At 37.7% G+C, this 27,452-nt stretch overlaps 1 protein-coding gene across 9 annotated transcripts in view; it reads left to right on the top strand.

Moving 5' to 3' along the window:
- The window catches only part of INPP4B (inositol polyphosphate-4-phosphatase type II B), a 332,333-nt gene that overhangs the window by 200,651 nt on the left and 104,230 nt on the right, over positions 1-27,452 (top strand). For all 9 annotated transcript variants that reach the window (XM_068404348.1, XM_068404356.1, XM_068404352.1 and 6 more), the window contains 4 exons: positions 1,207-1,286; positions 10,267-10,378; positions 13,542-13,614; positions 20,450-20,597. In XM_068404348.1, the coding sequence (XP_068260449.1) occupies positions 1,207-1,286; positions 10,267-10,378; positions 13,542-13,614; positions 20,450-20,597 (413 nt within the window). The remainder of the gene's footprint in view (positions 1-1,206; positions 1,287-10,266; positions 10,379-13,541; positions 13,615-20,449; positions 20,598-27,452) is intronic.

Here is a 27,452-nt window from a genome sequence, read left to right on the forward strand (position 1 = left end):
GTTGCAGGGTTTTTTTTACCAGAGGAAGTTATGCTTCTCAGTAGCAACAAATTCTCTTCTCTTTTTCCGTGCAGGGGAAAGTTGCTCTCTGCATGTAGCCTGTGTTGACTACGAGCAACTTGATTCTTCTTTAATTTGTATATCCAAGAACACGTGTAAGGTAGCCTGGAATATTACTTTGCCATTTCAACGGTAGAGTAAAATTAGTATAATGTAATAAAAACAAATTTTGTGTACTACTTATTGGTTTTTTTTGCAAAAATTCAACCTAATCTTATGATCTCATTATAATTTATTCAGAGCAAGTGATATTGAGCTGTATATTTGAAAGATAAATGGATAGGAGATGGCTGTAAACTGTTATCTTCTTTCCCATTCTTCCTAAGGCAAGAATACTATTGGCCAAGTTGATGAAACAATGTTTTAGCTGTGTGCAGTGGGATATGAGCAGAGGTTAAAAAATAACCAAAAAGCAAAAGAAGATGCATTTATTTTCCTCTTTGCACTATTTTCTTGATGACGTGTGAAGGCAATATTGATAGAAGGAGAAGATATAGTGGTGTAGCTTGATTTAACTTCAGACATTCTAGTTTCGTTAGCACATTTCTCTGCACTTGTACTGCAATGAATAGATCTGCTTTACAATGGAAATAAAGGAAACAAGTACTTACAAACACTGCCATAAACTAGAGGAATATAACATTTCTATTAATAAACTTGTGCTGAACTCAATGTAAAAATACCTTCTTAGCAGATACATTCTTATTTGGAATACATAGATGGTAGTGCCTAAGGCTTGAGGAAAAACTATAGCAAGAGCAACTTTGGTAAAACACTGAAAACTTAGCGTTTCTTGTAATCTAGAAATTAGAAATGTAGAAAGAAGAAGATGCAAAATGCAAACGCTTGTACTGAATGAAAATGTTCCTGTGGCTGTACATTTTACAACCTGTATTCTACCAGGTTGTCAGACTGTTCTTAATGAAAAAGAGGTTCCTGCTCATAAAACCAGAGTTTAGCAATTTACTCATAATCATGCTACAGATGTATTAAAAATTACCGGATAGTGTGTAAAACTAGTATATTGGAAAGTAATATTTTTCTAGGTACCAAAGAAAGATTTCCAAGTGAGACAAAAAAAGGTAACATTTAAAACTTCAAAAAATTAATGGAGATGTTATCTTTTCTTTCTGCTTTGTTTTGTAGCGAAGCTTCCTGGGCTGTACAACTTTTAGAGTAGGAGACTTAGTGAAGTCAAAGGAGCAACAGTTGACCCTTACCCTCAGGTAGGTGTTTTCCTCTGTTGTAAACCATGTTGAATTAATAACCCATGGCATTTGATGTTTGTTGCTTGACTGTGTTTGAAACTCCGTATTACTTCAGGTATATTAGATGTCAACTTGAAGTGCTTCTTTTTCTACCATGCACAAAGTCAAAAAGAAATACTAATTATTTAAGCTGGAGCTTGCCACGTGTCAGATTAGAAAAGGTTAATAATTTTTGTGTATGATAACCTGTGGAAGAATTGCAGGGAACTTGAAGTAGGGGCTGTTCTTTCAAAGTTTCCTTTAGGAAGGAGCATAAGGTTCTCAGTTTAATTTGATGTGTGTGGGTTAAAGAATTAACGCTGTACGGTTTGCTGGTTTGGTTACTAGGCGTGTTTGAAGACTGTGGACCTAATGACTTCAGGCTTCTCTCACGTGAAATCAGTTGCATTCTCCTAAACTCATTGCTACATGCAACCAAACTCAAATGGCAGTGGGCAGGTGATGTGCAACTCTAATTAGTGGCACAGGGTACAGAGCTGCAGGAGAGTCAGAGCCAGTGTTCAGAAACTAGAGCTGGGCCGAACAGGTATTTCTTAAATCTGTGCACTGAAGAAAAAAATTCAGTTTTCCCCCCCTGATACTGACTTGAATGGCTTAAGATGAATCAAGATACAAATCAAAACTTTTTGAAGGTTAGGGCAAATCTTTTAGGTGGTGATTTTCAGAATGAATTCATTGGACTTCATATAGTGCAGAGATTTTGTTGAGCTGATTTTTGCAAGCACAATGGAGCCTTATTTGGGATTACTGGGTAGGTGTAGGTAAGCTTCATAGAGCAACTGCCCAAAGTCACTGTGTTTCTACATAGGCAAAATTTTGGGAGGAAGGAAGCTGTGACTAGGAAAACTGAGACACTGGTGTATGTTCTGCCTGGGATGTTGTACACAGGTGCTGTAGAAAAGTTGTGTTACATTCTTTATCCTGTGCACATTAAGCCGGCCTTGATTTGACTGAAAGCCCAAATTATGACCCATTCAGCGATGCTGAGGTACTGTCACTGTGTCAAGGACACTGCATTTCTTTGAGATGGAAACTTCTTGAAGTATTTTGGTTTTATTACTGCACCTGCTTTCCTATTACAACAATAGTAGTTGCATATATGTGTGTAGTTTACAGGGCAAAGTTCACAAAATGCCTCTATTTTAATTTCTCCCAAACACAGAAAAATGCCATGCCTAACAAGCACATAACTTTGTTTTCTAACAAACAAGATAGATCAGATAAAATGTGAACTGACTACTCTCTATGGAAACGTGTGGCTAGACAAACAAATACCAATGTAGTGTTTGTAAGAGTGTGTTCGTACAGAATTTCAAGTTGTCTCAAGCTCTTTGGGACAAAATTTGCCTCTCTGATTGACATATTGAAAACTTGATCTGAAGGAATGCCTCTGACAGGTGCCATAAAAATTGACAGAATGTAAAGTTTCAGGAAACTTTGAAAAGAATAAGTATTTTGTATCTATAGCTAATAAGCAATAGATGACACATTGCCAGCTTAGTTTCAGCTGAACCTCTAAGCCTTTTTAGATTTGCTTTTAATTAACATTTTTAGGCTTGTCTGTCCTCTTTGTGCAGCTAACACTAGATGACAAATATTATACCAAATCAAATTAATACGCAGATACATTCAATGGTACGTTTTAGTTGGTTGGAATTTTTTTTAAGAAAAAAATTCTAACTTTTAAATGTGGGATTGTTTCCTGATTATGGCTATTCAGCAGCACAAAATCAGTAGAAATTATGCACATTTCTTCAATGGCAGTTTAACCAGAGCAGTCTAGTAATCTAAACTTGCTTTCCTCTCATTGCCCTATTATATTAGTACCCCTCAGGAGGACAGAGGATATACCAAGGGCCTTGTCCGAGCATGCAATTCTATTTAATTCCTGTTGATATACTTCGGATGTGAGTTTACCAGGGAGTGCCTGTGATTTAGTGATAGTCCTTTGTTAGATCTGAAGTACAGATTTAAGGTTCTGGAAATAGCTCTGTGGTGTGCCTTGTAAATATTGGTGTAATTATAGAATCTGGTTACTTTTTCACTGTTTTTATTTTTTTCATTTCTTATGTTTTGCTATTGTCTTTCTGAGGTACAGTGTAACATTATAAAAGTGTTTTTAAAGGAATAGTCTTGTATGTTTCTCACTTATTTTGTGGAGGACTGGCATACATCTACAATTCCTTGCTGTTGACAAACCGTGCTCTGCTTTTTTCTTCTCCCTGCTACTGTACCTTAATAGTGATTAGGGACACAAGTTACAAACCTCTGCAACAGAAGTTTTTATTTTGATTGTGCTTTCTTCTCTATAAAGGCGCCCTAAACTGGTGACTGAGTGTTTATTGTAGATGTGTGCACTTATATCTAATCATCAAAACCTGAACAGGTCAATTTGTAGAATTGCTTCAATGCTGACAATCTACGCAACTGATGTTGGCAGAGGAATTTAGTTACTAGAGACTTGGGATTGCAGTTTCCAATAGGAAATGTATAAAAACAGAAATGCCTTCTACAGATTTGGATGTTTTATTTTGCAATGGTAATGCGATGCCACTTGCTTCCAGCTTTCTCATAGGGTTGTGATGATGAACAGGATAAAATGGGCTATTGAAGAAAACAAAAGCCATATTCAATAGCAGAATATTTCTTAATATTGACTGTATGTTACAATGTATCCAATTTAAAAAAAAAAAAGCAAGCATACATCCTTTTTTCTTTGTAAGTGAGAATTAGGTATACCGATTGCTGTTTTAGTCATTAATACTGATTTTCTTTTTAGTTGATTTACATTTTAAGTTCAGTTTAGAGGATCTTTTTGCCATGCGTTTCTTTCAAGAACAGCGTAATATGGCTTTTTTCTTCGTTGAGGTTTATGGCCTTTTGTACAGGGCTAGCAATTAGTACTTCCATTAGCTGCTTCCCCTGTGATGGTAGTTTGCCCTTTTTCCAGGAAGGTCCTTTTTAGCTTAGGTGATTTTTGTATAATTTCCAGTAAGTTACCTGTAAGAAGCAGCAAAGGAAAAAGATAATAGTGCTCGTTTATGCTCTCTGTAAAAATAAGGTCCATCTGTCTTGAGATCCGCCTCTTAGTAGACAGTACAAAAAGTGTAAGTAGGCTGCTTCAATATGAAACTAGGGTAATATCAATATTACGCAGGTACTTTGGATTCTGTAAAGCAGGAATTTTATAGCTGGAGCTAACCATACAAAAGCAAGAACTAGGATGGAAGTGCATGAATTATCCAGATTACCTGAGAGAATGTGCCTGTGGATGTCTGTCAGTCATGTATTCTACTGACTTTCTTTAAACATGTGGCTGTACTTGACCTCTTGGACAATATCTATTTGTCTATCTATCTGCTTTTTTTAGCTGACTTATTTTCATTAATCTTGGGCAGGACTGAACCTATTTCCTTTAAATAAAGGGGATAAAGCATAGTTATTTTTGGAAAGTTCAAAAAATAACTCCAAGACTCCATTAAAGAAAGTCCCCCCCAACTTCCCTCCCTCGTAACACTGTCCCCCAAGCACCTTGTAGTTCAGTGGGCCAGAAGACATGGAACTCCACTTCAATTAGTAGTTACATTCACAATGTTTAACTAACCAGAGAGAATTTGAGAGCAGCACACTAATTTTTGCAGTCAATTGTGTACATATAGCTTCCTTAGCAAATGATAACTATAAAATACTATATATTTAGTTCCTTTTCCCTATTAAAATTCAGTACAAGTCTGCCTACAACTAGTTTTCCTTGGTCTCCATCCTGAAATTGTTTCTTGGCTGCTTCATGTCATGTCAGCCACCACAGGAAGCAGGTAAGCAACGACTTGGCTTTATAACCAGGCAAATCTCCCGTAGAGTTGAGGAAAAAGTGTTTTGACATGAAGCTTAATCAACAGTACACTGAAATCATGAAAACTGAGAAGGGATTGAACAGCACTAAACTTTATTTACCTTAGAATGCAACAGAATGTTATTTACCAGTGAACTTGTTTAAAAGCAGTATTGATTGCAATAGGCTCCACTGTGAATTTGCAGAATAAACATTTCTATGCAAGTACAATAGTTTTGTGCTTGCATATTTCAAAATATATTGCATCAGTGGAGAAAATTATTGTATGACAATCTGTATGTTAGTCTACTAATTGCATTTGTTGTGTATTATGTGTTGGAGAAAGGGACTGCCTGCGAGACTGAAAGTCATGCGGTTTGCTTTTCAGGCAGTCATTCGCTTTGTCATTTATAATTAACACAGCTATGCAAATACACAGTCTGCTTCTCTTTTTCTTTGTGTTCTTGAGCCATTTTTTTTTTTTGGAAGAATGGTATGGCCATGGGAACCAATTAGCAGGCCTAAATTTGCACGTTCAACATGCAGCAGTGAAACTTGGTGAGAACAGCATTGGAGGTGAATGGCTGCTATACTCAGTCCATCTAGCTCACTTGCTTTTCCACCACTAGCTTGTTACCTTCTTTCTGGGTGCCTGGGTCAACCTTTTATCGCCAGAAGTATTAAGGTGGGCACATATTCCTGCTGCTTGTGATGGTGCTGGCTAGATCCTTCCCTTGCATTTGAGGGAACTGATACTGACCTGGTGGTCCTTAAGGACTTGGGATGGTAAGGAAATCCATGTGTATAATAAAGTTTAAATTAATATTAGAAGCATTAGTGAGTAATTGTGGTTTTAAACCTGAGCAGATTTCATGATGGCTTCAAAAGTCTCTGGGTTTGGCTCAGTGAGTAGAACAGTGTTGCTTTTCACGCTGATATAAGTGGGTTTTTTTAAAGTTTGAAACATACTTTTTCACTCAGAATCACCTCCACGAGGTTCATCAGAAGATGGGTCCATGGTGACTCCAGCTTAGGTGAGTGTGGACTATCACAGGGTTATGGCAGTGGTAGGTGGAGTGAGACATGCAGTCATGTTGGTCTGGATGGTTAGGGATAGGCTGAAACACTGCCAGCTTTGCTGCCAAAGCCTGCATCCTGTGAAACTGGATTCTAAATCTGGTTTAGAAATCACTCTTCTAACACTTTGTCTCCTTTTCATTGGTCGTATTCTAAATGCAAATGCTCTGTGGACCGATATCAGGTGATTGGTGCTCCTTGTCCAAGGCTGCTAAAAAAAAAAAATCAGCAATTTTCCAACTCCATAAGCTAGCTAGAATTTGAGCCATATATGAGCTTCTTCACGTTGACACTTTTTTTGTTCTTATTGCTGTATTCCCCATCCCCACTGTCCCTATGCAGGTTTGTCAAGGTGCAATCCCTTGTCCTGTGGGTCTATAGCATCTCTTGTCTCATGACTGTAAGCAATTTGATGCAGGGACAGTCTTCACTGCACCATGTGAGTGCTGAGTGTGCTTTTCAGCTTTATTAAACTACAGCAAATAAGCTGGTTCTATCCCAATGCATTATGAAGTATCCTAAAACAAATTAATTATTCTCCTGATGCTCTGTTGAACAGTGTGTATGTGTGAGATTGTCTCTTCTGCTCTGTCCAGGCAAATGGCATGAAGTATATACATATATATATATGTATGTGTGTGTGTGTACACACAGTACCATTCCTGTTAGTGCAAACAAAAATAATATAGATTTTTATCTTATTTAAGTGTGATCACTAGGTTTTTTTTATTTCTCCCACTGCATCACTTCTGTTTCTTACTTTTAATTTTCTTTCAAGTGAAATTTTAGTCTCATGATGTTGCTTGAAAGTTTTAAATGCATGACATGTCTGTTGTTTGAAGAATCTCATGCACCAGTGGTATTTTAAATTCACAGTGTCTGACACAGCTAATGACGGTTTCTCCCTGGACATTTATAGAGCTCTTTGTTGATTTGTGTGCCTGTAGCATTCAAAAGAAACTTCGGGTTTTTTGTGTTTTTTAAATTGTGTTTTCATATTTCCATGTGGAACGATAAGAGAAAAGGGGGAAGCAGTACCACTACAATGCAGCAGTCCACTGTTTAGTTTTATTCTGTTGCATTACCTTCTCTTGCAGATACTGCATGTTTCAGACTGTAATATTACATATGTATTAGCTCAGAACAGGAGTGATTTTGAGACGAAAATCATTGAAAAAATTGATATAAAGTGAAATTAGATCAATCATTTTTTAAATGAGTATGGAGGAAGCTTCTAAATACTGCTACTCGTGCAGGCAAGCAATGCAATGCTCACTGCTGTACTGAGGCCAAGCCTCTAATAACAGCAACGAGGGGGAATATTTCATGTTCTAAAGAAAGGGAGACAAGGACTGAGAAAGCGTAACTAGCATTTCCATTTTTATTTTGTTTTACTGGAGCAACATGCCTCGTTGGCTTGTATCAGTTCATTTGCAGATGGAGCTCAGTTTTGCTCAACATTTGTTTATACTCTTAATTAACCCAGATGTAATTTTAAATCAAATCGGGTTCATGTAAGTCAGTCTCAGACTTGAAGGTCTCTTTGACCTTAGAAAAATGTGTTCCCTAAAAGAAAGGATGGGTAGGATTTTACTTCTGGAAGTCAAATGAATGCAACTTTTTCCTTTCAGACCAGGGTAACAGCAAAGTGCCGTTGCATATTTAAGTCAGCCTGGTAATGAGGTCGTCCACTTGACACTTTGATCAGGACATGTTAAGCTGTTGAAAAATTTTCTGTCTTATACCCAGACGTTACGCTGATTTTTCTTTAAATGTATATGTGATTTGCTAACATCTGTTGTGTTCCCTTTCTCCTTGGAAATGCTTTAGTCCCTTTGTTGAGGTGCGAGGTTTGACAGAGGAAAGAGAAAGCAAATGAAGTCAAACGACTAAGCTGTAGCAGCTCACGGGAATGTTCTTCATTCAGAAGACACTTAAGTTGTTCTCATACATTTCAAAATTATTATGTATTTTTGCTCATAAACACCCTTTTGGACATTGAACCCTTCTTGTTACTTTCCTTTTGTATACTTTCTTAATTAACGTAGGCTTCTTTGGTTGCAAGGCTATCTGGTATTGGTTCGTTTTTAATTGTCCCTTTATTTAATTGTTGGTTATGAATTTGGCTTACAGCAAATAAAGTAATGACACACGTAAAATAAGAAGAATTATGTGTATTTTGCAAGGTTTTATATAAGAACATATTTAATTAGTATAGTTGCAAGATGAGTGTATTCTACTGAGTCACATATTAAAGCATAATGGTTTGCAAACAAAATAATTATTTAACTTTGAAGCTTGGGGGTAGTTATATTTTGAGACTTTACTGTAAAAAAAAATGAAAGTTTTGATGTAGCTTGATAAATAAGTATCTGTGCCTGAAGAGACTAACGTATGTGCTTAGCTTCAGTCAGTGTAAAGAGCGGCGTACTCTGACTTAATTAAGGCCTTAAACTGCATGCAGAAATATGGATTATGTAAAATTGTGGGAGCTCAACACAGAGACGGGGCCCTCCCTCCTTTAGGAAAGCCTGCACATGGCAGAAGGCAGTACGGGAAAGCTGAGCTGGGCCTGCCCTGCCTGAGAGCGGGAGGCGATGCGTGTTGGCGCGGTGCTGCTCGGGGGCTCTCAGCACCTGAGAGGCAGCAGGAACTGGCCGTACTGGGCCAGCTGGGCCTGGGACGGTACCTTTCATAGTACTGCACCGTGCACGTGGGTCTGCCAGCGGGCTAGCGCTCGGGCTGCTGTCTTTCTCCGGGTTGGTGAAATGAGGAGAAGGGTGTTTGGGGGATTTTTCCTTCCTTTACTAATATAATGTGGGGAATTTTTTTTGAAGTTCTGGAAGGATGTCTGTGTTGAAGAGGGTTTTGATGTTTTCCTACAGCGAGGATTGCCCTAGGAATGTGGCAGTTTTTAATGGAAACACTTTTTTTCTAATATAACTGTTTCTGAAAGTTATTTTTTCTTTTTTATTGCCAGCCCTCTAGTACCTCTCCTATGTACTTCTTTGTCCTGCTTCATCACTTTTCATCTTCAGTTCTGAGGTTACACACAGTATTGGCCCAAACACATTTGTTTTCATTCTTCTTCCTCTCTGTGCTTTTGCAGTTCTGCTGAACTTACTCCCATCATTTCCTTTTGCCTATTTTTGCTTGGTAGCTGATGTTATACTTTCCTCATCATTATTAAATGATCTGTTACGCTTCTTTCCTTCCTTTCTTAAAATCCGGCTGTTCAGAATAAGCCAGGGGAGATAGACTGTGCCATGACTGTGCCATTAACCTTGGTGTTGTTACCAGTGAAAGCTGAAAAAAGCATTTGGTATCTTTTTGGAGTTTAAACCCTTGTTTCTTCCAAAAGGTAGTGAGCAGTACTCTTTGTTTGGAGATGTAAATCTGAATTGCTATTTATTTTTGCCTGATTGGAAGTAAACTATTTGTGGAGATAATAAAGAAATTCACCTGGAACTATATTATCTTTTCCCATATAGTTAAGGAAATGGGACTGATCTGAATAATTACTCTGCAGAGGGACTACAAAAGGAAAAGTGATATTTGGATTAGTTTTGTTAATTCAGTTTAGCAGGAGATTTATTAATATACTGAGCATGTCCTTTCGTCACAGATTATGTTAGGAAACAAAGCAGTGTACTGTGCAGTGTAAGTGTTAGTTACGACTGCAGATCGTAAGTGGGGTAGTGGTGCAATATGTTACAGCCCTTTCTCTGACAGTCCACAGACAGAATAATGTCTAGAACGAAAACTTGGCAGTGTTCGTGGATTCTTCCACCATTTATAGTACTTACCCATCCTTAGTTTCATGATGGAAACTTTCATTGCTATAAAGAATTTGGAGAAAATACAATATGCCTCATTGTTAACATATGTTTTTATGATGTAAATAATGAGTTCAATACGGGTGACTGCAGCTGTACAGATTGGAGAGGGGACTAAATGTTTACTGACAATATTTTTACTGAAGGAATGCAATGCTTTGAGTGACCCAGTGTCATGGGGTTTTTTTTCCAGGACTTCTGATGGTGGAAAGACCGTTGGTACCATTGAAGTCAATCTTGTGAAGATGGGAGAGCTAGAGGATGGGGAAACAGACCACATCACAACAGATGCCCAGGATCAAAAGGTAGAAACTCAGTTCCTTGCACAAAGTTAATTAGAATGATCAGCTGTACCAAATGGCTAAATTACTAATTCCAAATTTGGTTAAGGACTTAATAAAAAATTTCTGGAGTAAAGTACTATGTACACTTAATCTTCCTAAACTAAAAATAGTTTTCCATGAAAACATACAGAGTAATACTCCACCCTCAATTTCCTAGTCCCTCCCCTTCTTTAGGAAAATAAGTGCTGATTTTCTCCTCAACTGACCACATTTAATCACTCCTGATCAAAAAACTGTCCAGAGACACCATAAATCTAACTTCTTTTTCCCTTGGACAGTTCCTCTGTTTTCTGCCCTTGAAGTCCTGTTCACGTGGATTTCTATGTGCAACGTGTGCCCACAGTACTGAAAACCTGGAAAGAATGACAGACAGGCAAGCCAAAGAAGAGGTGAATCCCCTTGCAAAGGGGAGGTTGCTGCGTTTCATGGGAGCAGACAGTGGTGGGGAAAATCAACGGGAGGGGTGGCACAGCAGTGGTGCCTCAGAGTGCTAGCACAGGACAGTGTTGAGCCGGGGGAGTATGTAGGGATTCTGAGTTGAAAAAAATTAATTTTAGATAATGCCACAGGGAATGTAAAATTAAGGACTGCTTTTTTTTTTTTGTTTGGAAGTAGAATGTGTTTTTGGAGAAAAGGGCATTGTTCTGAATATCTTTTCTGCTCAGCCAAAACAGTCTGCTTTTGGGCCAAACTCTGAGGATAGATTTTACACTACTTTTTTCACCATTCTTAAAAGTCTTCAACGCCCTTTTAAAACAGTGGACCAGTGGGACCAGTTCCAAAGAAGCCAACAAATGCTGTGTTTTTATACTATAAAACTTCAAGAAGATATGCAACTTGAACTGTTTTTTTCCAGCCTTCTCTTTCATTTTGCTTTTCTTCCATTTCAAACTGTGGAATGAGACTTCTCACAGTTATTTCAGATGTAATTAATGAGCTGTGGCTAGCCTGGGGGAGCCAGAAGGCTTTAATAGCATCTTTCTAGGGGGGTTCTAATACTTGTCAAGAAAGACCAGCCTTGTGACAGCTGTATTTTATGTGGTCTTTAAAGAAGTCCTTAGTTTTTATGGATTAGTTGCATCATGGAGTCTTAGTTTATATGTTCGTAGTGAGGATGCAGTTGTGAGAATGTAGAGTTATTGAAGTACTTCAAAGAAGTAAGTTCTGAATTAGGTTTACCAGCTCATTAGATAAACTACGTGCAGGGAATACCTCATGGAAGAGTAAGGTGATAGTTAAATTCAATCTGAGATATTAACTGGTAGAGAGTACATCATCACAGAATCACAGAATGTTAGGGATTGGAAGGGACCTCGAAAGATCATCTAGTCCAATCCCCCTGCCGGAGCAGGATTACCTAGACCATATCACACAGGAACGCGTCCAGGCGGGTTTTGAATGTCTCCAGAGAAGGAGATTCCACAACCTCTCTGGGCAGCCTGTTCCAGTGTTCAGTCACCCTCACCGTAAAGAAGTTTTTCCTCATATTTCAGTGGAACCTCCTGTGCTCCAGCTTGCACCCATTGCCCCTTGTCCTGTCAAGGGATGTCACTGAGAAGAGCCTGGCTCCATCCTCATGACACTTGCCCTTTACATATTTATAAACATTAATGAGGTCACCCCTCAGTCTCCTCTTCTCCAAGCTAAAGAGACCCAGCTCCCTCAGCCTCTCCTCATAAGGGAGATGTTCCACTCCCTTAATCATCTTCGTGGCTCTGCGCTGGACTCTCTCTAGCAGTTCCCTGTCCTTCTTGAACTGAGGGGCCCAGAACTGGACACAATGTTCCAGATGCGGCCTCACCAGGGCAGAGTAGAGGGGGAGGAGAACCTCTCTCGACCTGCTAACCACACCCCTTCTAATACACCCCAGGATGCCATTGGCCTTCTTGGCTACAAGGTCACACTGCTGGCTCATGGTCATCCTGCTGTCCACTAGGACCCCCAGGTCCCTTTCCCCTACGCTGGTCTCCAACAGGTCTGTCCCTAACTTGTACTGGTACATGGGGTTGTTCTTGCCCAGATGCAGGACTCTACACTTGCCCTTGTTATATTTCATTAAATTTCTCCCCGCCCAACTCTCCAGCCTGTCCAGGTCTCTCTAAATGGCTGCGCAGCCTTCCGTTGTGTCAGCCACTCCTCCCAGTTTTGTGTCATCAGCGAACTTGCTGACAGCGCACTCTAATCCCTCATCCAAGTCATTAATGAATATATTGAATAGAACTGGTCCCAGTACCGACCCTTGAGGGACTCCACTAGACACAGGGCTCCAGCTGGACTCTGTCCCATTGACCACCACTCTCTGGCTTCTTTCCTTCAGCCGGTTCACAATCCACCTCACTACCCGATCATCCAGACCACACTTCCTCAGTTTAGCTGCGAGGATGCTGTGGGAGACCGTGTCAAACGCTTTACTGAAATCAAGATAGACCACATCCACAGCTCATGTCTTCCTCTTTGCTTCAAGCTCTGAAACAGAACATCTAGGAACTGGGGACAACCTGGGAACAGAGCTGCCTATCACCTTTAGAGGCTATTTGGTTTTGGTTTTTGTTTGTTTTTTTTTTTTCTGACTGGGGGGAGGAGGAACATTAAAAATATACTTCATAGTACATTTAACATAGGTTTACACCAGTTGATTTTTTCCTAAAACTTTTTATACTTTTATACACTAAACTTATCAAAGAAATCTTCCAATTCACTTGTATAACAAATGACTTTAATCACAAACCACAAGCACGTTTTAAAGACTCTTTGTGATTCCTACTTTTCCCTTGTTTAAAAATTCATGGAGTGCTTTCTGACACTGTGCATGTGAAAACTGCCTCATCAAAAGAAACCTCTCTGAAAGCTCAGAACTTGTCAAAAATAATTTTAACCTCTGCCATTGTATTGGTAGGAAGCCTGTTTTATTATGGAATAGCTGATCATTTTTTGCCATTTTCTCTGCTGTAATTCTGATTGTGTTAACAGTATATAGGAACAGAAATGTAAAGATAAAAATGCAAATTATAATTAAGGGTTGGAAAATTATCAGTGATGTTTTTCAGTCTGCCATTTATAAACTGCTATGAATTTCCTTGTAACACCTGAATGTGTTACATTTGCGGTTGCATTTCTTTTGTAGTGTGCGTTGGTTCGTGAGTGTACAGCCACTGAAGGCATAAGTGGTAAAGACAACTTGCCTTCATTAAATGCAGGTAAGTACTCTAACATCTGTAAAAGATGACTATTGCAACACTGTATCAGATCCTGAAGAAATTGCAAAGATTTGGGGCAGAGCTCTTAAAAGTCTCTTCAAATGATGCACAATTTTTAAGTTTAATATTTTAACGTTTTATACATATTTGGCAGTATCATTTTACTGAGAAACACGAGGAAAACTGTTAGAAATGTCAATGGTGGTTTCTGAAACACTGCTAAAATCTCCCACTCCTACATCTTTACTGTTCAATGATTTTCAAGACTCTCAGTGACTTCAGTGGGCATGGAATTAACCTCGTTAGTTTTTGTCATGTCATTGCATGACATTCTGTTAGAAGTAATTATGCGTTATTTGCAACTGCATACCCTGGAGAATTAATCTCTCTCATAGCTGATGAAGTGGCCATTTCAGTTTGATCTGGAAGCTGTATGTCCTAAAACGAAGGAAGCTATTGGCAAGGCATTCTCAATTCTAGGTCAACTCTGGACTTGAGTGTACAGTGTTGAATAGATCTATTTCACTTTCATTATACTGAGAAATATTACATGCTGATATGCTGCACTGTAAAAGTTTTATTAGCCCAAGTTTATGAATCTCCATTACTCTGCTGTAACAATGTCACAAATAAGTTATATGGGTCACCTGAAACCACAGCGCTGTCAAGAATTCTGTGTGTTTGCGGCATACAGTTGAAGAGTTACTGAAGTTTTGAAACCTTTTAAAACCTTTACTGAAACTTTTTCATATGACTTCACTGGTAGGACAGGAGGCTTATTAGACTAACTTTGTAGGCTGAAGGAAGCACTAGAAACCTCCAAGAAATAGGTTTTTCTCTGTGTGTATGAATGCTTTAATTTTTTTTTCTGTGATTTGTTGAGATTAGATCAGAAGCAGGGAAATTTTTTTTCTTTACAACTGCCATTTATTTTCATCTGTTCAATGTGAGACTAGATATGTTTGTGGAAAAGATATTCATTGAGAATTAGTAAACACACAGGAACTACATCGGGCTCTGGAAATTCCTGAAGTGAAAATAGCTGGAGACAGGGAGAGTCTCTTGCATCTCTAGGTATCCTTTTATGGCTCTTCTTGGAGACAAGATACAGAGCCAGTTGAATGATTTGGTCTAACTCAGTGCATCCATTCTTTGTCTGTCATCCAGACAAGTGGGTCTTCAGGAAATGACATTTCTGTTCAGAGAAAATGTTACTGATTCACAACGAATTTTTTTTTTTATTTGCTACCTCTGTTGGGTGGGTTTGATTGGGATTTTTTTGTTGAGTTTTTTTTGGATGTGGAAATGCTGTAGTTTGGTGAATGTATTTTGATGGAACTTCCAAGGTAGATGTCAGTTTTATGAATAATGAAGTTTAGATCACTTTGTCATGAGTATTTGCACATGATTCTACAGTATATCTGGACAGCACTTAACATTTCTGCATTTATTGCTCTCATATACAAACACACAACATAAAACTAAAACCCAACATCGCTAGGGTTTATAAAGTCAAACATACCATGGAGGTTTTTTGTCATTTTTTGTTTTTGAAAACAGTTGAAAACTGTTGAGGGGAAAGAGCAGAACTGAAGATGCACATACAAGAAATGACAGCAGGCAGGATATTGGAAAGAGTTTTCAGTCACAGGAAGTTTGTTCTGAGAAGTACTTATTCTGCAGTCTGTTTCCTGTGCTTGTGACTTCCTCTTCTCACCCTGGCATTGCCTCCACTTCCCCACTGACACCTGAAAACTTCCAGGTTTTGTGAGTCCCACTCTTTTTATTGAATTCCCAATTTATTTTATTGCAAAATTTTAGCTCTTCTTTTATACTCTCAGCCTCTTTGCCCATCCAGTCAGACTTCTTCCCCAGCATGCCTCCGTGACTGGGCTTCATGTGGATCAAAGCTCTCTATTGCCTGGAGACTGGCTTTCTCATATAGGTACCCTTAAGCGTATTGTATCACACATAGGCTCTGCCCTAAAACGTATTCATCCAATCTGTACGAATGACGTGCGCAGTTTTGTTGTTGTTAGAAGCTGGGAAGGATGCGAGAATTTTCAATAGAGGTAGACCCTTGGTGCATGTATGAGGCATTAAGTTCAAGTTTTGAGTTTTTAAATACTGAGATTTCTTTCCCAAGGCATATGTCGGTGTCAGATCTGGGTGAATTTCCACGTATATGGTGAAATGCACATCTCTAAAATATTTACTGTCAGAATTCAAGTTTATAAAGCACAGAACTTTCTGTTGCAGATTTCTGGCCTCATTCTGTGCAGCTAGACCACCTTAACTGAAAATTTCAAAAAATAATTGGTTTAAGCCCGACATACTTCAGTGTGGCAAAATTAGAGGCAATCAAAAACAAGGACTGAAGGGAAAGGAACAATATCAGTAATGTGGTAGAAGTATATTACTGGCAACCTGATAACATCAACATTGCCTGCACTACTTTCCCTGCTGTGTACATACAGAACTATCTACAGTACAGTATATATTCCATATATATAAGTATTTAGTACATGTGTATACTGTTGTAAAGATTTCTGGTTCTTTCTGTTTCATGTTGTTTATCAGGCCTTCAAAACTATGAAATTGAAAAAAATATCCCTATGTGAATCTTTAAGCCTGTAGCCATAGATGCACATTGGCATTCTTCTGCAATTTAAATCTTAATATAAGGAACTCACAGTCCTCAAGTGAGTTATGAGGCACTTATTGAGCGAGTGGGAATGAGTATCATATTTCACAGAGGCTTATCACTGTTCCATTTATACCCCAAGAGATTGAATTCATATGTCTCAAAATTCAGTTATTTATTTATAACACTGGAGAGTTTGCCAATTGTTTGCATGTAAACATATTGCACTTTACAATAAAAAAGAGTATAAAAGTAATTGAAATTAAGCAAAAATTAAGAAAGTTGAAATTATTCTTCCTGAGATTATGTGCATAATACACCTATGCTACAAAGGAACATGTAAATAGAAGCACTGTTAGTAAATTAGTATATGGCAGCGGTATGCTTTGATCTATGTTTGATAGGGAACAAAAATGAAAACAGAGTATTCAATCCTTTATTAATTTTTTATTTTACTTGCAGGGGAAGCAGTGTGAAGGATATTGCATGGAACAAAAAGCACAGAGGCCTTTACATTTAAAAATGAGAATGTCTAAAAGTATGGATGGTTAAATATATGGCATTGGCTTTTGGGCTTCGTGCTGTAGAGAAAGGCTTTTAAAATAGTTTTTTCTCTTTTTAACCACTGCAGTTCATCTGGATTTTTTTTTCCAATGCCTTTCATGGTCACTGTCTAAATACAGGAAAGATTACCTTTATGAAACTTTCACTCGTATTAATAACTACTTTTCATAAAAGCCAAACCTAATCTTGCCATTCTTACTGTGTGGGTGGTTTTACATGCCTTCTGGATTTCTTTTTTTCGACAACGTGTTGTAATTAGAAAGCAATTATTGTTGTAATTGAAAAGGAAAATACATCTGAGATTTTTATGGAATCACAGGACTTCAGTAGTTCTGTTTATAAGAAAAACATGAAGTGCTGTACAGCTCTTACTGACAATCTCAAGCTTTAGCAATACTGCAAATGGGAATTATTTGGATTCCTTGTGAAAACAAAATTCCCAGGCTTTTTTCTGAGTCTGGAAATGAAATTTTCTTCATAAACCTATGGAGAGATGTTTTGGCCGTTTTGTAAAACTTGCAGCATGCTTGAGATTATCCCCATCTGAAAATCCAGCCTCTGAGGTAGTACCTGAAGAGTAGTTTAATAATTCTAACAATGATAAAAGTCACAACTTTGGATCCACATTTTCAAAGTGATTCCTTGATTCCCTTGCTATCATGCTGCGGTCCTGGTTTTGTTTGGTTTTGGTTTTTTCCTGTGATGGTGGTGATGTTAGTGGGGAGACGGGAGGAAAGAGATGGTGGAGCTATGTATGTGCATTAGGTTCTCACAGACAAATGTGAATTTTTGAATGTAATAGATTCTGAGTGCAAATTTAAGGACTGTTCTTGGAAAAACATCCTTTGATAACTTCTTAGGAAGTAGATATAAAAAGCTAAAATAGAGAAAAGAAACTTTTGTGTCTGAGGCATCATCATTTGAAATGTCCTGGTAAAAAGTATCAGCCTGCTTCCTAGTGAACAAGCGGCACTACAAAACAAAACAAAACAAAAAACCAAAAAAAACCACACCCACAAAAACCAACCCAAAATCATCATCTGTTACGGCAGGTTTCTGTTTAAGGGCAGACCTGAATTAGCTCTTAGTTTCTTGAGCTCTCCCTGACATCTGAAGATTGTCATTCCCTGTCTTGTTAATGAACAGTGCCATATATCTACTTTGTGGATTGACAGAGGCTGTCAATATTATTAACAAAACCAATTTCATTAATTAGAAGAATCTCAGCAAAAGAGGAGGAAAATATTGAAACTATTACAGCATATTTTAATCAAGTAATATAATAAAACCCAGACACGGGGTGTAAGCTAATCATAGGCACAGGACTTGGAGGTGCTTTTTGTAGTGAACAATAGTTAAGGCTGCATGGTGAGGATTCTCAAGCTGTAAAATGTGTGTAAAGATGCTTGAACATTGAGCTATTTTGGGTGTTAGTGGTAAGCAAAAATTGCTGGTTTTGTTTAGTAACAGTAGTTTACTAACAGTAACTGTTTAGTAACAGTAAGTCAGAATTTAGTTTTTGTAAGTAAAATCACTAATAAATAAAGGCAAAATGACTCTAAAAAGGCTTCCAGTTTCTCATCGAAGAGTAATGATGAAAGAAATCTCAGGAGAGTGATGGGAATAGAAAACATTACATCTGCAATTACTTAAACGAGATTATTTACAACATTCCTTTCTTTATGACTTGCCAACAACCATTTTATTACAGGTATCTTTGGATCTGTGGTCTTGTTTTAGGCGTTTCCTAAAGGACTTCTGTTAAAAAACAGTTTGATTAGATAGACAAGACAGTTTGTGTATCTTCAATAACTTGGTCTGTGTTTTTCATTCTCTATAAATCAGCCTACATAGGCAATAATCGTGGCAGTCAGTTCTGAAGCTGAAATTTCTATTAGTAGATGTCGCTTTGACAGCAACAGTTTCCTCGCAGCACACATGAGAAATACATTCCTTTGAGTTATAGACCATTCAGTGGCAGATCAATGGGAGCCTGCTCTTAGGCAGCTTTTTCCAGAAAGCTGATAGGTACTGTTGGAGTATTTGGATGGCTGTCCAAAGTCATTTTGAGTTAGGAAGCAGTGGATGTGTGTGTGTTAAATGGCAATCATTTGTCTACAAGTAGGCTTATCAATGTAGTTGAATAAAACTTTTCTTTCTCAGCTTTTTCCCTATTTGCTCTTTCTGGAAAATTAGTTAAGAGTTGGGGGGTGGGGAAGGAGAAAAGGAGAGAGTAGAAATTTCCCACTTTTATTATAGAGCATCATTGTAAGATCTGAATGGAAACATAGCCAACACGTGAGAGCTTTAAGATAAAAAACGTGGTGGGTCTTAAGCATAACCTTCCAAGACCAGCAAAGAAGCGTGACCAGCAGGATGAGGGAGGTGATTCTCCCCCTCTGCTCTGCTCTCGTGAGAGCCCACCTGGAGTACTGTGTTCAGCTCTGGGGCCCCCAACATAAGAAGGACATGGAACTAACTGTTGGAACAAGTCCAGAGGAGGGCCATGAAGATGATCAGAGGGCTGGAGCACCTGTCCTATCAAGATAGGCTGAGAGAGTTGGGGCTGTTCAGCCTGCAGAAGAGAAGGCTCTGGGGAGACCTTCCAGCATCCTTCCAGTACCTGAAGGGAGCCTACAGGAAAGCAGGAGAGGGGCTTTTTACAAGGGCATGTAGTGATAGGATGAGGGGTAGCGGTTTTAAACTGAAAGAGGGTAGATTTACATTAGATATTAGGAAGAAATTCTTCCCTGTGAGGGTGGTGAGACACTGGAACAGGTGACCCAGAGAAGCTGTGGATGCCCCCTCCCTGGCAGTGTTTCAGGCCAGGTTGGATGGGGCTTTGAGCCAGCCTGGTCTAGTGGAAAGGTGTCCTTGCCCATGGCAGGGGGGTTGGAACTAGATGATCTTTAAGGTCCCTTCCAACACAAACCATTCTATAAGACATCAAGTGGCACGATTTTCCGATGTCAAGTTACAATACTGATCCGAGAACAGTGTGTGTGACATATTTACAGGACTGTTACATTTATTTCTATGTAGTGGCTGTCTCTTGACCATGTCAATGATCAGGTCGACTCTAAAATAGCATCCTCTTGATCATGTTATGGTCAAGTTTCCTTTAATGTAGATGCACACCATGTGTTTGTGTTAATGACTTCTGTGTGTGCATATCATGGAGAAGCAGCATCAGATATAGCTAAATTCTGAGGCATGCTTTACTTGTCCCATGCAATTTATTAGCAATATGAGTGATCCTAGCAGGTGGTAAATGGATGGCATTGACTGTATGTGAGTTCATTGTTTATTTGTACATTCTGTTTTTCCTAACTGTATCTTAAGTGTAAGAATAGAGAACATCAATTACATTCTCACTACACTGAAATGCTAAATTCAGAGGATACCTACTGTGCAGGTAAAACATGACTTATCTACTGTAGTAGTAATACTTTATACTCCACATGCTGCTATAATAAATTAAATGAAAATTTAATGTTTTTAATAGAATTTTAATGGTTCTAAAATTAATTCTGGAAGCAAGGGGGGGAAAAACGTATTATTTTTGGATGAAATTGTTGTCATAAATTTTCAGAGTCACATAACCACAGTAATTTTTTCTCTCTGCAGTGTTAAAAAACCCAATCTGTAAGTTATATAGATTCCCTACTTCTGACAATAAATGGATGAGGATCCGGGAACAAATGGCTGAGACCACCCTCTCTTTCCATGTTCCTAAAGAACTCATCAATCTGCATATAAAGGAGGACATGAGAAGGTAAGGAAGAAGAAGTAGCAATAGTAAATACTAAATTTTATTTTTCTGAGTTAGAATAATGTAAGCAATGAGCTAAGAATATTAATTTGTAGTATGGCAAAATACAGCAATCTTTTTGCCTGCTAAGAATTTACAGCTGTAACTGAGCAACAGAACTGATTGCTCAGAATTTTTAGGACTCCAGTGACTTCATAAGTTCTGAGTAGTGAACTGTGCTAGAGTGCAGTCATGACTTTAAATATGTAAGCATCAACATTTGGTTAATAATATAAACATTCTGAAAAGTTAACATTTTATAAAGAAACAACACATGACAAGGGTGTGAACTACATTGTAGTGTGTTTGGCTTTGTGTCTGAGCAGTGCTAATATCACAGAAAAACACTATGCAAGCAATAGAAAATGACATGTTTGTAGTTAATAAAGGAGCAATGAGAATATAAATCACATTCCTCTAATTAATGTAAATTAGTTGGCATAGAGAAAGGATACCAAAGTAATGTAAGTTTGAAACCTTTGTTCATGTTTGGCCTTGTAACCAGGAGGGACATCTGAGGATCATTACGATATGTATGGCCTGGGAAAAAAAGAGGATAGGGAGCACAAGTGTCCCAAAATCCTTTGTACATCCAAATTCCTACTGCAGCGACTAAAATGGCAGCCTGTGCTTGAATACTTGTAAGCTGTGCTGATACAACTGCAGAAAAAAGCGTTGTTTTAAGCAGTCCAGGGCTTCCCTGAAAATGTACCTTCTTTTTCCAATGATAATGGATGCTGTAGAAGATGATACTGCCTCTTTCCCCTTGAAAGTTGCCTCACACATACGTGGGTATCTGGTCTCATGTATAGGAGTAACACTGTGAGCCAGTGCTGCATCCCAAAGCCATCCTGTGTGCTTTCAGGCAATTCCCTCCATCAGAGGGGGTTGCCTGTGGTTGTTTACAGTGGTTGTTGGTCCTGCAACAGGAGCTTCTTTTCTTTTTTTATTCTCCCCATCTGCTGCTTCTGTATGATCTTTTTATGCCAATAGAACAGCATGTGGGAGACCAGACTCTTGCTTTTAATAAAGTCAATGGACTGATACATACTTATGCATGGTGATGATGGGTTATAAAAATCATATGAATTGTTATAATACTTTATTCATTTAATACTATGTTTAGGCATTTATGGCCTGATCTTGTTTGAGAATAATAATGTGTAAGTATTTTTTTAGTAAGCAATAAACATAGATTATGCTGACTTGCAAAGTTCATCCACTTCACAGATTTTCATTTGCCCCATGGGTAAATGCCTTTTAAATGTTAGGGGATTACTTTAACCACTTTTACTACTGCTGTGTTGTTCTCTCCAAAGGCACTATGCAAGTAATAGCACTTGCTGTTACTTCATATTATAGCATTTGCCTTCTTGGATAAAGTCATAGTAAAGAATCACCATGGTTTGTTTTTTTATTATTCAATACACACCAAAACAAAGAAGAGCCTCGAGGAAGAAACGTAAGTAAAAGTTGCTCAAAGATTGAGGCAAGTGGTTCTGATTTTCCTGACTGCCAATGTCGTTAGCTGTTCAAGCCTAGTAGAAAGTGTGGATGAGAGACAAAGTGATTGTATCAATCTGAGGGAGAAGGTAAGACCAACTAAGAGGAGCAACAACTCGTAGTAGAATACTAGCAGATGGTGGGAATAGGGGTATCTGTGTCACCTGTCATCGTATAAGCATGTAGATTGGCGCTTCAGCTTTGTATGGGCTTTGCTCTTTGAAATAATTGCAAAGATGCATGCTCTTGTGGACTCCTTACATTTGTGAAGTAGTAAAGCAGTGTTAGGAGGATATTGTTATGCTAGTTCTTGAACTAGCACAAAACTTATACGGTATCATCTTGAGGCTATTCTCCTCTGAAGTGTTCTTCTCAGCATCTTTTTTCCCCACTTAGTATAAAAGAATAAATATTTTTGTCTTAGAGGCCACTTCTTATCATCCTCAGCCTGTTTCATTTTATTACTATTGTGGCTTCCATATAGTCAGGTCTGAGGCAATTACCTATAAAAAATATCCAAGTGAATTGTTAATCACAATCAGTATTGTATTTTAAATTGTAGTTTAAATTCCCTTTTCAAAAATACAGTGTTCACTGTTAACCAAACTTTTTCATTTATTGACTTGATACTCTGGAATATGTAACCTCTAAGGATGTTTAGTTTTGTTTTTCAGCATGAAATAATGTTTTTTTAAAGATACGCATGCATTAAAGATTTTATCTTTCAAACCTCTGTGAAAGAGATTTTCATAGGAGCTATATGGTCATTTTTATTGTTCTGATAGGGTTCATACAGTCTACTTTGCTGGTTTTTATTAAGAAATTATTTCTATTTCCTCCTCGAGGTTTTCCAATGGATCTGTTCCCCCGTTTTTAATATTTCTTTACACAAATCTTGTCCAGATTTTTTGCGTTTATCATGCAAGATTAGCCAAATAGTTCTTTAAACCTAATGATTAAAAGACTTAGTAGTTTACAATAATTGTTCAGAAAGTTGGTTGACCTGTATAACCCAAGCTTGCAGTTGTAGATGTAACTTGCGTCGCACTAGATCAACACAGCAAAAGAATTATGAGACTAGAGTAGAAGCTGCAGTACACGTCTTTCAGATTTGCCACTAAAGCTCTTTTGAGTCCCTTGGGACCAAACTCGGCTTTGGCTGAAAGGAAATTCTACCTACTTACGGCTGAATTTGGCCCATAGCATTTGTGGACACAACCCATAAACAGATTTTGAGGATAAATTGCTGAACTTTCCTTGAACCCTCCCTCCAAAGTACAAAGCACACTCAAGCTTTCCTCCTGCATCAGGAATGGCTGTCCTGTCCCAACTCCAGTAGCCTTTTCTTGTGCAAATCTATGCTGTTTGTCTGTTTTCGGATTTCTTTCTTGTAACAGAATTCCTTGTTACAGAATGAGGACAAAGTTCAGACTGTCTGAAAGATGTGTTTTTCTACTACCTTTTAATACACAACTTTTAATACTACCCCATTTTCTATAGAGAAATGGGGACCCAGCCAGAAGTGCCATCTGTTGGGAGTAGGCATTGATTTTTCCAGACCTTTGCATGTTTGTGGTTTTTTCACATGACTTATTTTTGAGCAATTGCACTGCAAAAACTTTGTATTGATAAGAGGTAATGGCATAAAATAAGTTATTCTGAGTAAACTTACCATGACTTTTGAAGCTGTTTGAACCAACCACATTTAGATGGGCACTGTTAATATGCTATCTGCTTAAGGACTTTTAGTTCAAGTAACTTCTTAAACCTTACTTCAAGTAACTACTTAGCCATAGTGTTCAAAGTAGTAATTTTTTCAACACTTAAAAAATCCCCAGATGTGTCAGCAAAATGTAGTTCAAATACATGCATATGCAGTACATACCCCATTGTGCATCAAAAAGGACGCAAAACCTTTCTCCTCTCATTCTCTATCAGTTACTGCATAGAGCAATACAAGTATATGAATGTAAGTATAACTTGAATTTTTGTGAGTAGTGTTTAAAGAAGTGCCCCTCTCAAACAAGATCAGTTTAAAACCCATTAATATATAAACTAAAGGATAAAGTATATTGTAGTGTATGAACACTACATAATTCTCTGTACTCTTGATTTCGCTGTCCATAACTAATTTTGGAAAAAATGGCCTCTGTGAAAGGTGTTTTCACGTCAGACTTAATGAAGTAAAATTTGCTGGACTTTACTTTGTTATTGGGTGTTTAAAGTTGTAGTGCAGCAATGGAGTAACATTAGCTGATTTGTTTTGTGATAGTTACCTCTGCATAACATTACCTATTATTCAGGAGTGCTGAAAGCTATAGAATGTTAATTTACATACTGACTGTCTTGTCAGAGAGGGTTTTTTGTTGTTGTTTTCTGCAAAATCCACCCAGGTATTAAGACTCCAGAAAAATAATTCTGTACCAGTCTGCAAGGCTTCTTAGAGACTGGCTGCTAAAATTTCCAGATGTTATATTTGTGCACAGCATGCCCCGGTCTCAAAGAAGCCCATACTGAGCAAATGATGTAACCTGTAGGTCGTTGTGGAACCTCCCACGTTATAGTGAAGGATGGTACAAAACCAAAGCAAAAAATAATAATCTTCTCAAGATTATGATTATTTTAACACACTCAAATTCTGTCATCATAAAAAACATTTGAATTTTTACATTGTTAACTAGAGATTTTGCACTTACCAGTACTTACCTGCGGTTCTAATAGCACTAAGTCATGTGTGATTTCGTCAGTTCGTGTCTGTGGGGGTGCAGAGGCGTTAAGGCATTAAGTCGGTTAAAAAAGATTTGTACAACTTCATTATGTTGCTGTGTCATGAAGATCCTCACTGTTTATTTTGAATGAGGCACTCTGATTAATAAATTGGGGAAAAAGAAAACAGAAACCCACAAAACTGTTTAAATGCTTGAGTAATCATGCAATTAATAATGCGATTAATCTTGCCACATATATGATTCCAAGCTGAAAGAAAAAAAAATGAAGTTATAAATAAAAACTATGAGAGTAAAATGTTTTTGCTTATATCGTAGAGCTGAAGCAACATTGTCTTAAGCTGATTCCAGTGTTTCCTGGTGAAACAGTAAAATTAAAAAAAAAAAAAACCAAAAAACAAACAAAACACCTAAAGCAATTCTATACGCCATTGCTAGTTACTAAAATGTAATTTAGGATTAAAGTGTAAATTCCACAGATGCCATTCCGAGTATTACTGAATTTGAGACTCTCTGCAACCGTATGATGCAGGAGAATTATCCTCTGCTATTAAATGCAAATCATAGAATTAACCTCAGATGATCATTCTGTTTGAAGATCTTGAGTCTTTCAGAGATAAACCCAGGTAATAAAATATCCAAGGAAGGGAAAGTGTTCTAAGGCAGGGAGGAAGAAATGGGTTTAATTTAGCTTATATATTGTCTCCACTTTTGAATAATAAAAAGGGGATGGTGGTGGATAGAAATGTGAAAGGAACTTAAAAACTCCAGCTCTCAGGAACAGTATAAAATATTCTCACGCCTTTGCAAATCACAGTCTCTGTTCTCCACATATACATAGAAGAAACAGGTTTTAAAATATTTTTAATGTGTTTGGTGGCTTTTTTTTTTTGGGTGGTTTGGTTTTGGTTGGTTGGGTTTTGTTTGTTCTTAAACAAACGTTTAAGGCATGCAAAAGGTAGGCACAACCTACAGTTTAGTTTTTAGTTACCTGTCAGGTCAGGCTTACCAGAACCTGAAATAGTTTTGGGAAATTCTGTAAGAAGACAAAAACATCAACTGTTTTCAAGAGGTTCTAAATGAAAACTACTAGGAAAGAAAGAAAAATATCCTTTTATTCATTTTTATGGTAGCTTCCCCAGAAGGGATTAAATCCTCCTTAGTAATTGTCTGTTTTAGAAACAATATAGTAAAAAGACTATGATTGTTTTATTTCTGGAGAGAATGTTATATTATTTTGGTAGGTTATTGCCTGTATATCACAGGACCATAACTTGTGGTAAAGAAAAATGAGAGTAATTTTATCTGCTTCTATTCTACGAAAAAAGATGAAATGGTTATCCATAAACATGTGCACTTTAAAGTAAAAGTTGTTAAGAAAAATAATTCCCATGCTCCTTTCCTTAGAAGGAATCTTCTAAGCTTCCTTTGCTTACGAGTGATTGAGTCATGCCCCAAAGCTTATGGTGTGTATTTACTCCAAAGCTCCTGTTTGATAAATGCTCAGAACTTTGTTGCCTCTATAATATTATAAAACTTTTTCGAATATAATCTGCAGAAATGTCTCATCATGTTTTGAATCCTGCTAAGCACTTTGCTTCTGATGTTTTGTGAAAGTGGATTTCAAAAGCTGATTTTGCTTGGTGGAGGCAAAAAGCACTTCCTTTTTTAGTTTTGAATTTGTCATATTTGCTTCACTGGGAATTGCATCACTGGATTTATGAAGCTGAATGAATCAAAAATTACTACTTTGTCTTCATGCAGCATTTGTGATTTATGTGCTTTTATCATATGTCCTCTTAATTATTTCTTCTTCATATAATTACACTGATCTTTTCAGCTTCATCTTTCAATTTGTGAAGATTTGTGCTGTGTCCTTAATGATGCAAATGCCTATTCCTGCTGTTCCCTTTTCTGAGACAGAATAATCAGATCCAAAGAAGCTCTTTGAGGGAATGCCCCCTTCTGACTCATCTTGCTCATCTTAAGATCTTGCTGCTGTTTTTTTTGCTTTGATTTTATTGTCGCTGACCACAGGTTTTCACTGTGCTTTCCACAGTGGTCACTGGACTGTGGAAGATAGTGGTAGTTTTGCAAAAACAAGTTCATTGGGAACATGATTTCAGTATTAGGACTTCCTTCAAACAATTTTTTAACATTATGCACACCACTCATTCAAACTGCTCCTTACAGAATTTGGTATTTTGCATTTTCAGCATTGAATGTGTTTCCTTTAGCCTTCTAAGCTGTCCCTACATCCTCATATTCAACGTGATGAGAGAGTTTTTCTGTTACTGTGGTCATTAGAGTGCATGTCACAAAGCAGAGACTGTTTAAATAGAAATTATCAACATGAATAATACAGGAAATTCTTTGTGCCTCTTCCAGGTACTTTTAGTAGTTTACTGTAATCATGCGTCTAAGATGTTCTTAAAAATAAAAAAAATAAAAGCATGAGTTGATAAATCAAAAGGCAGGATATTAATCTGAACTTTGGGTGCTCAACTATCATTCAATAATGGGTTTCATTGGAAACATTTTCTTGGAACCAAAAAAATTGCACATAACTTCACTTTGAGTCTAATGGCAA

Source organism: Nyctibius grandis, chromosome 6 (genome assembly GCF_013368605.1).
Source record: "Nyctibius grandis isolate bNycGra1 chromosome 6, bNycGra1.pri, whole genome shotgun sequence".
Lineage (NCBI taxonomy): Eukaryota > Metazoa > Chordata > Aves > Nyctibiiformes > Nyctibiidae > Nyctibius > Nyctibius grandis.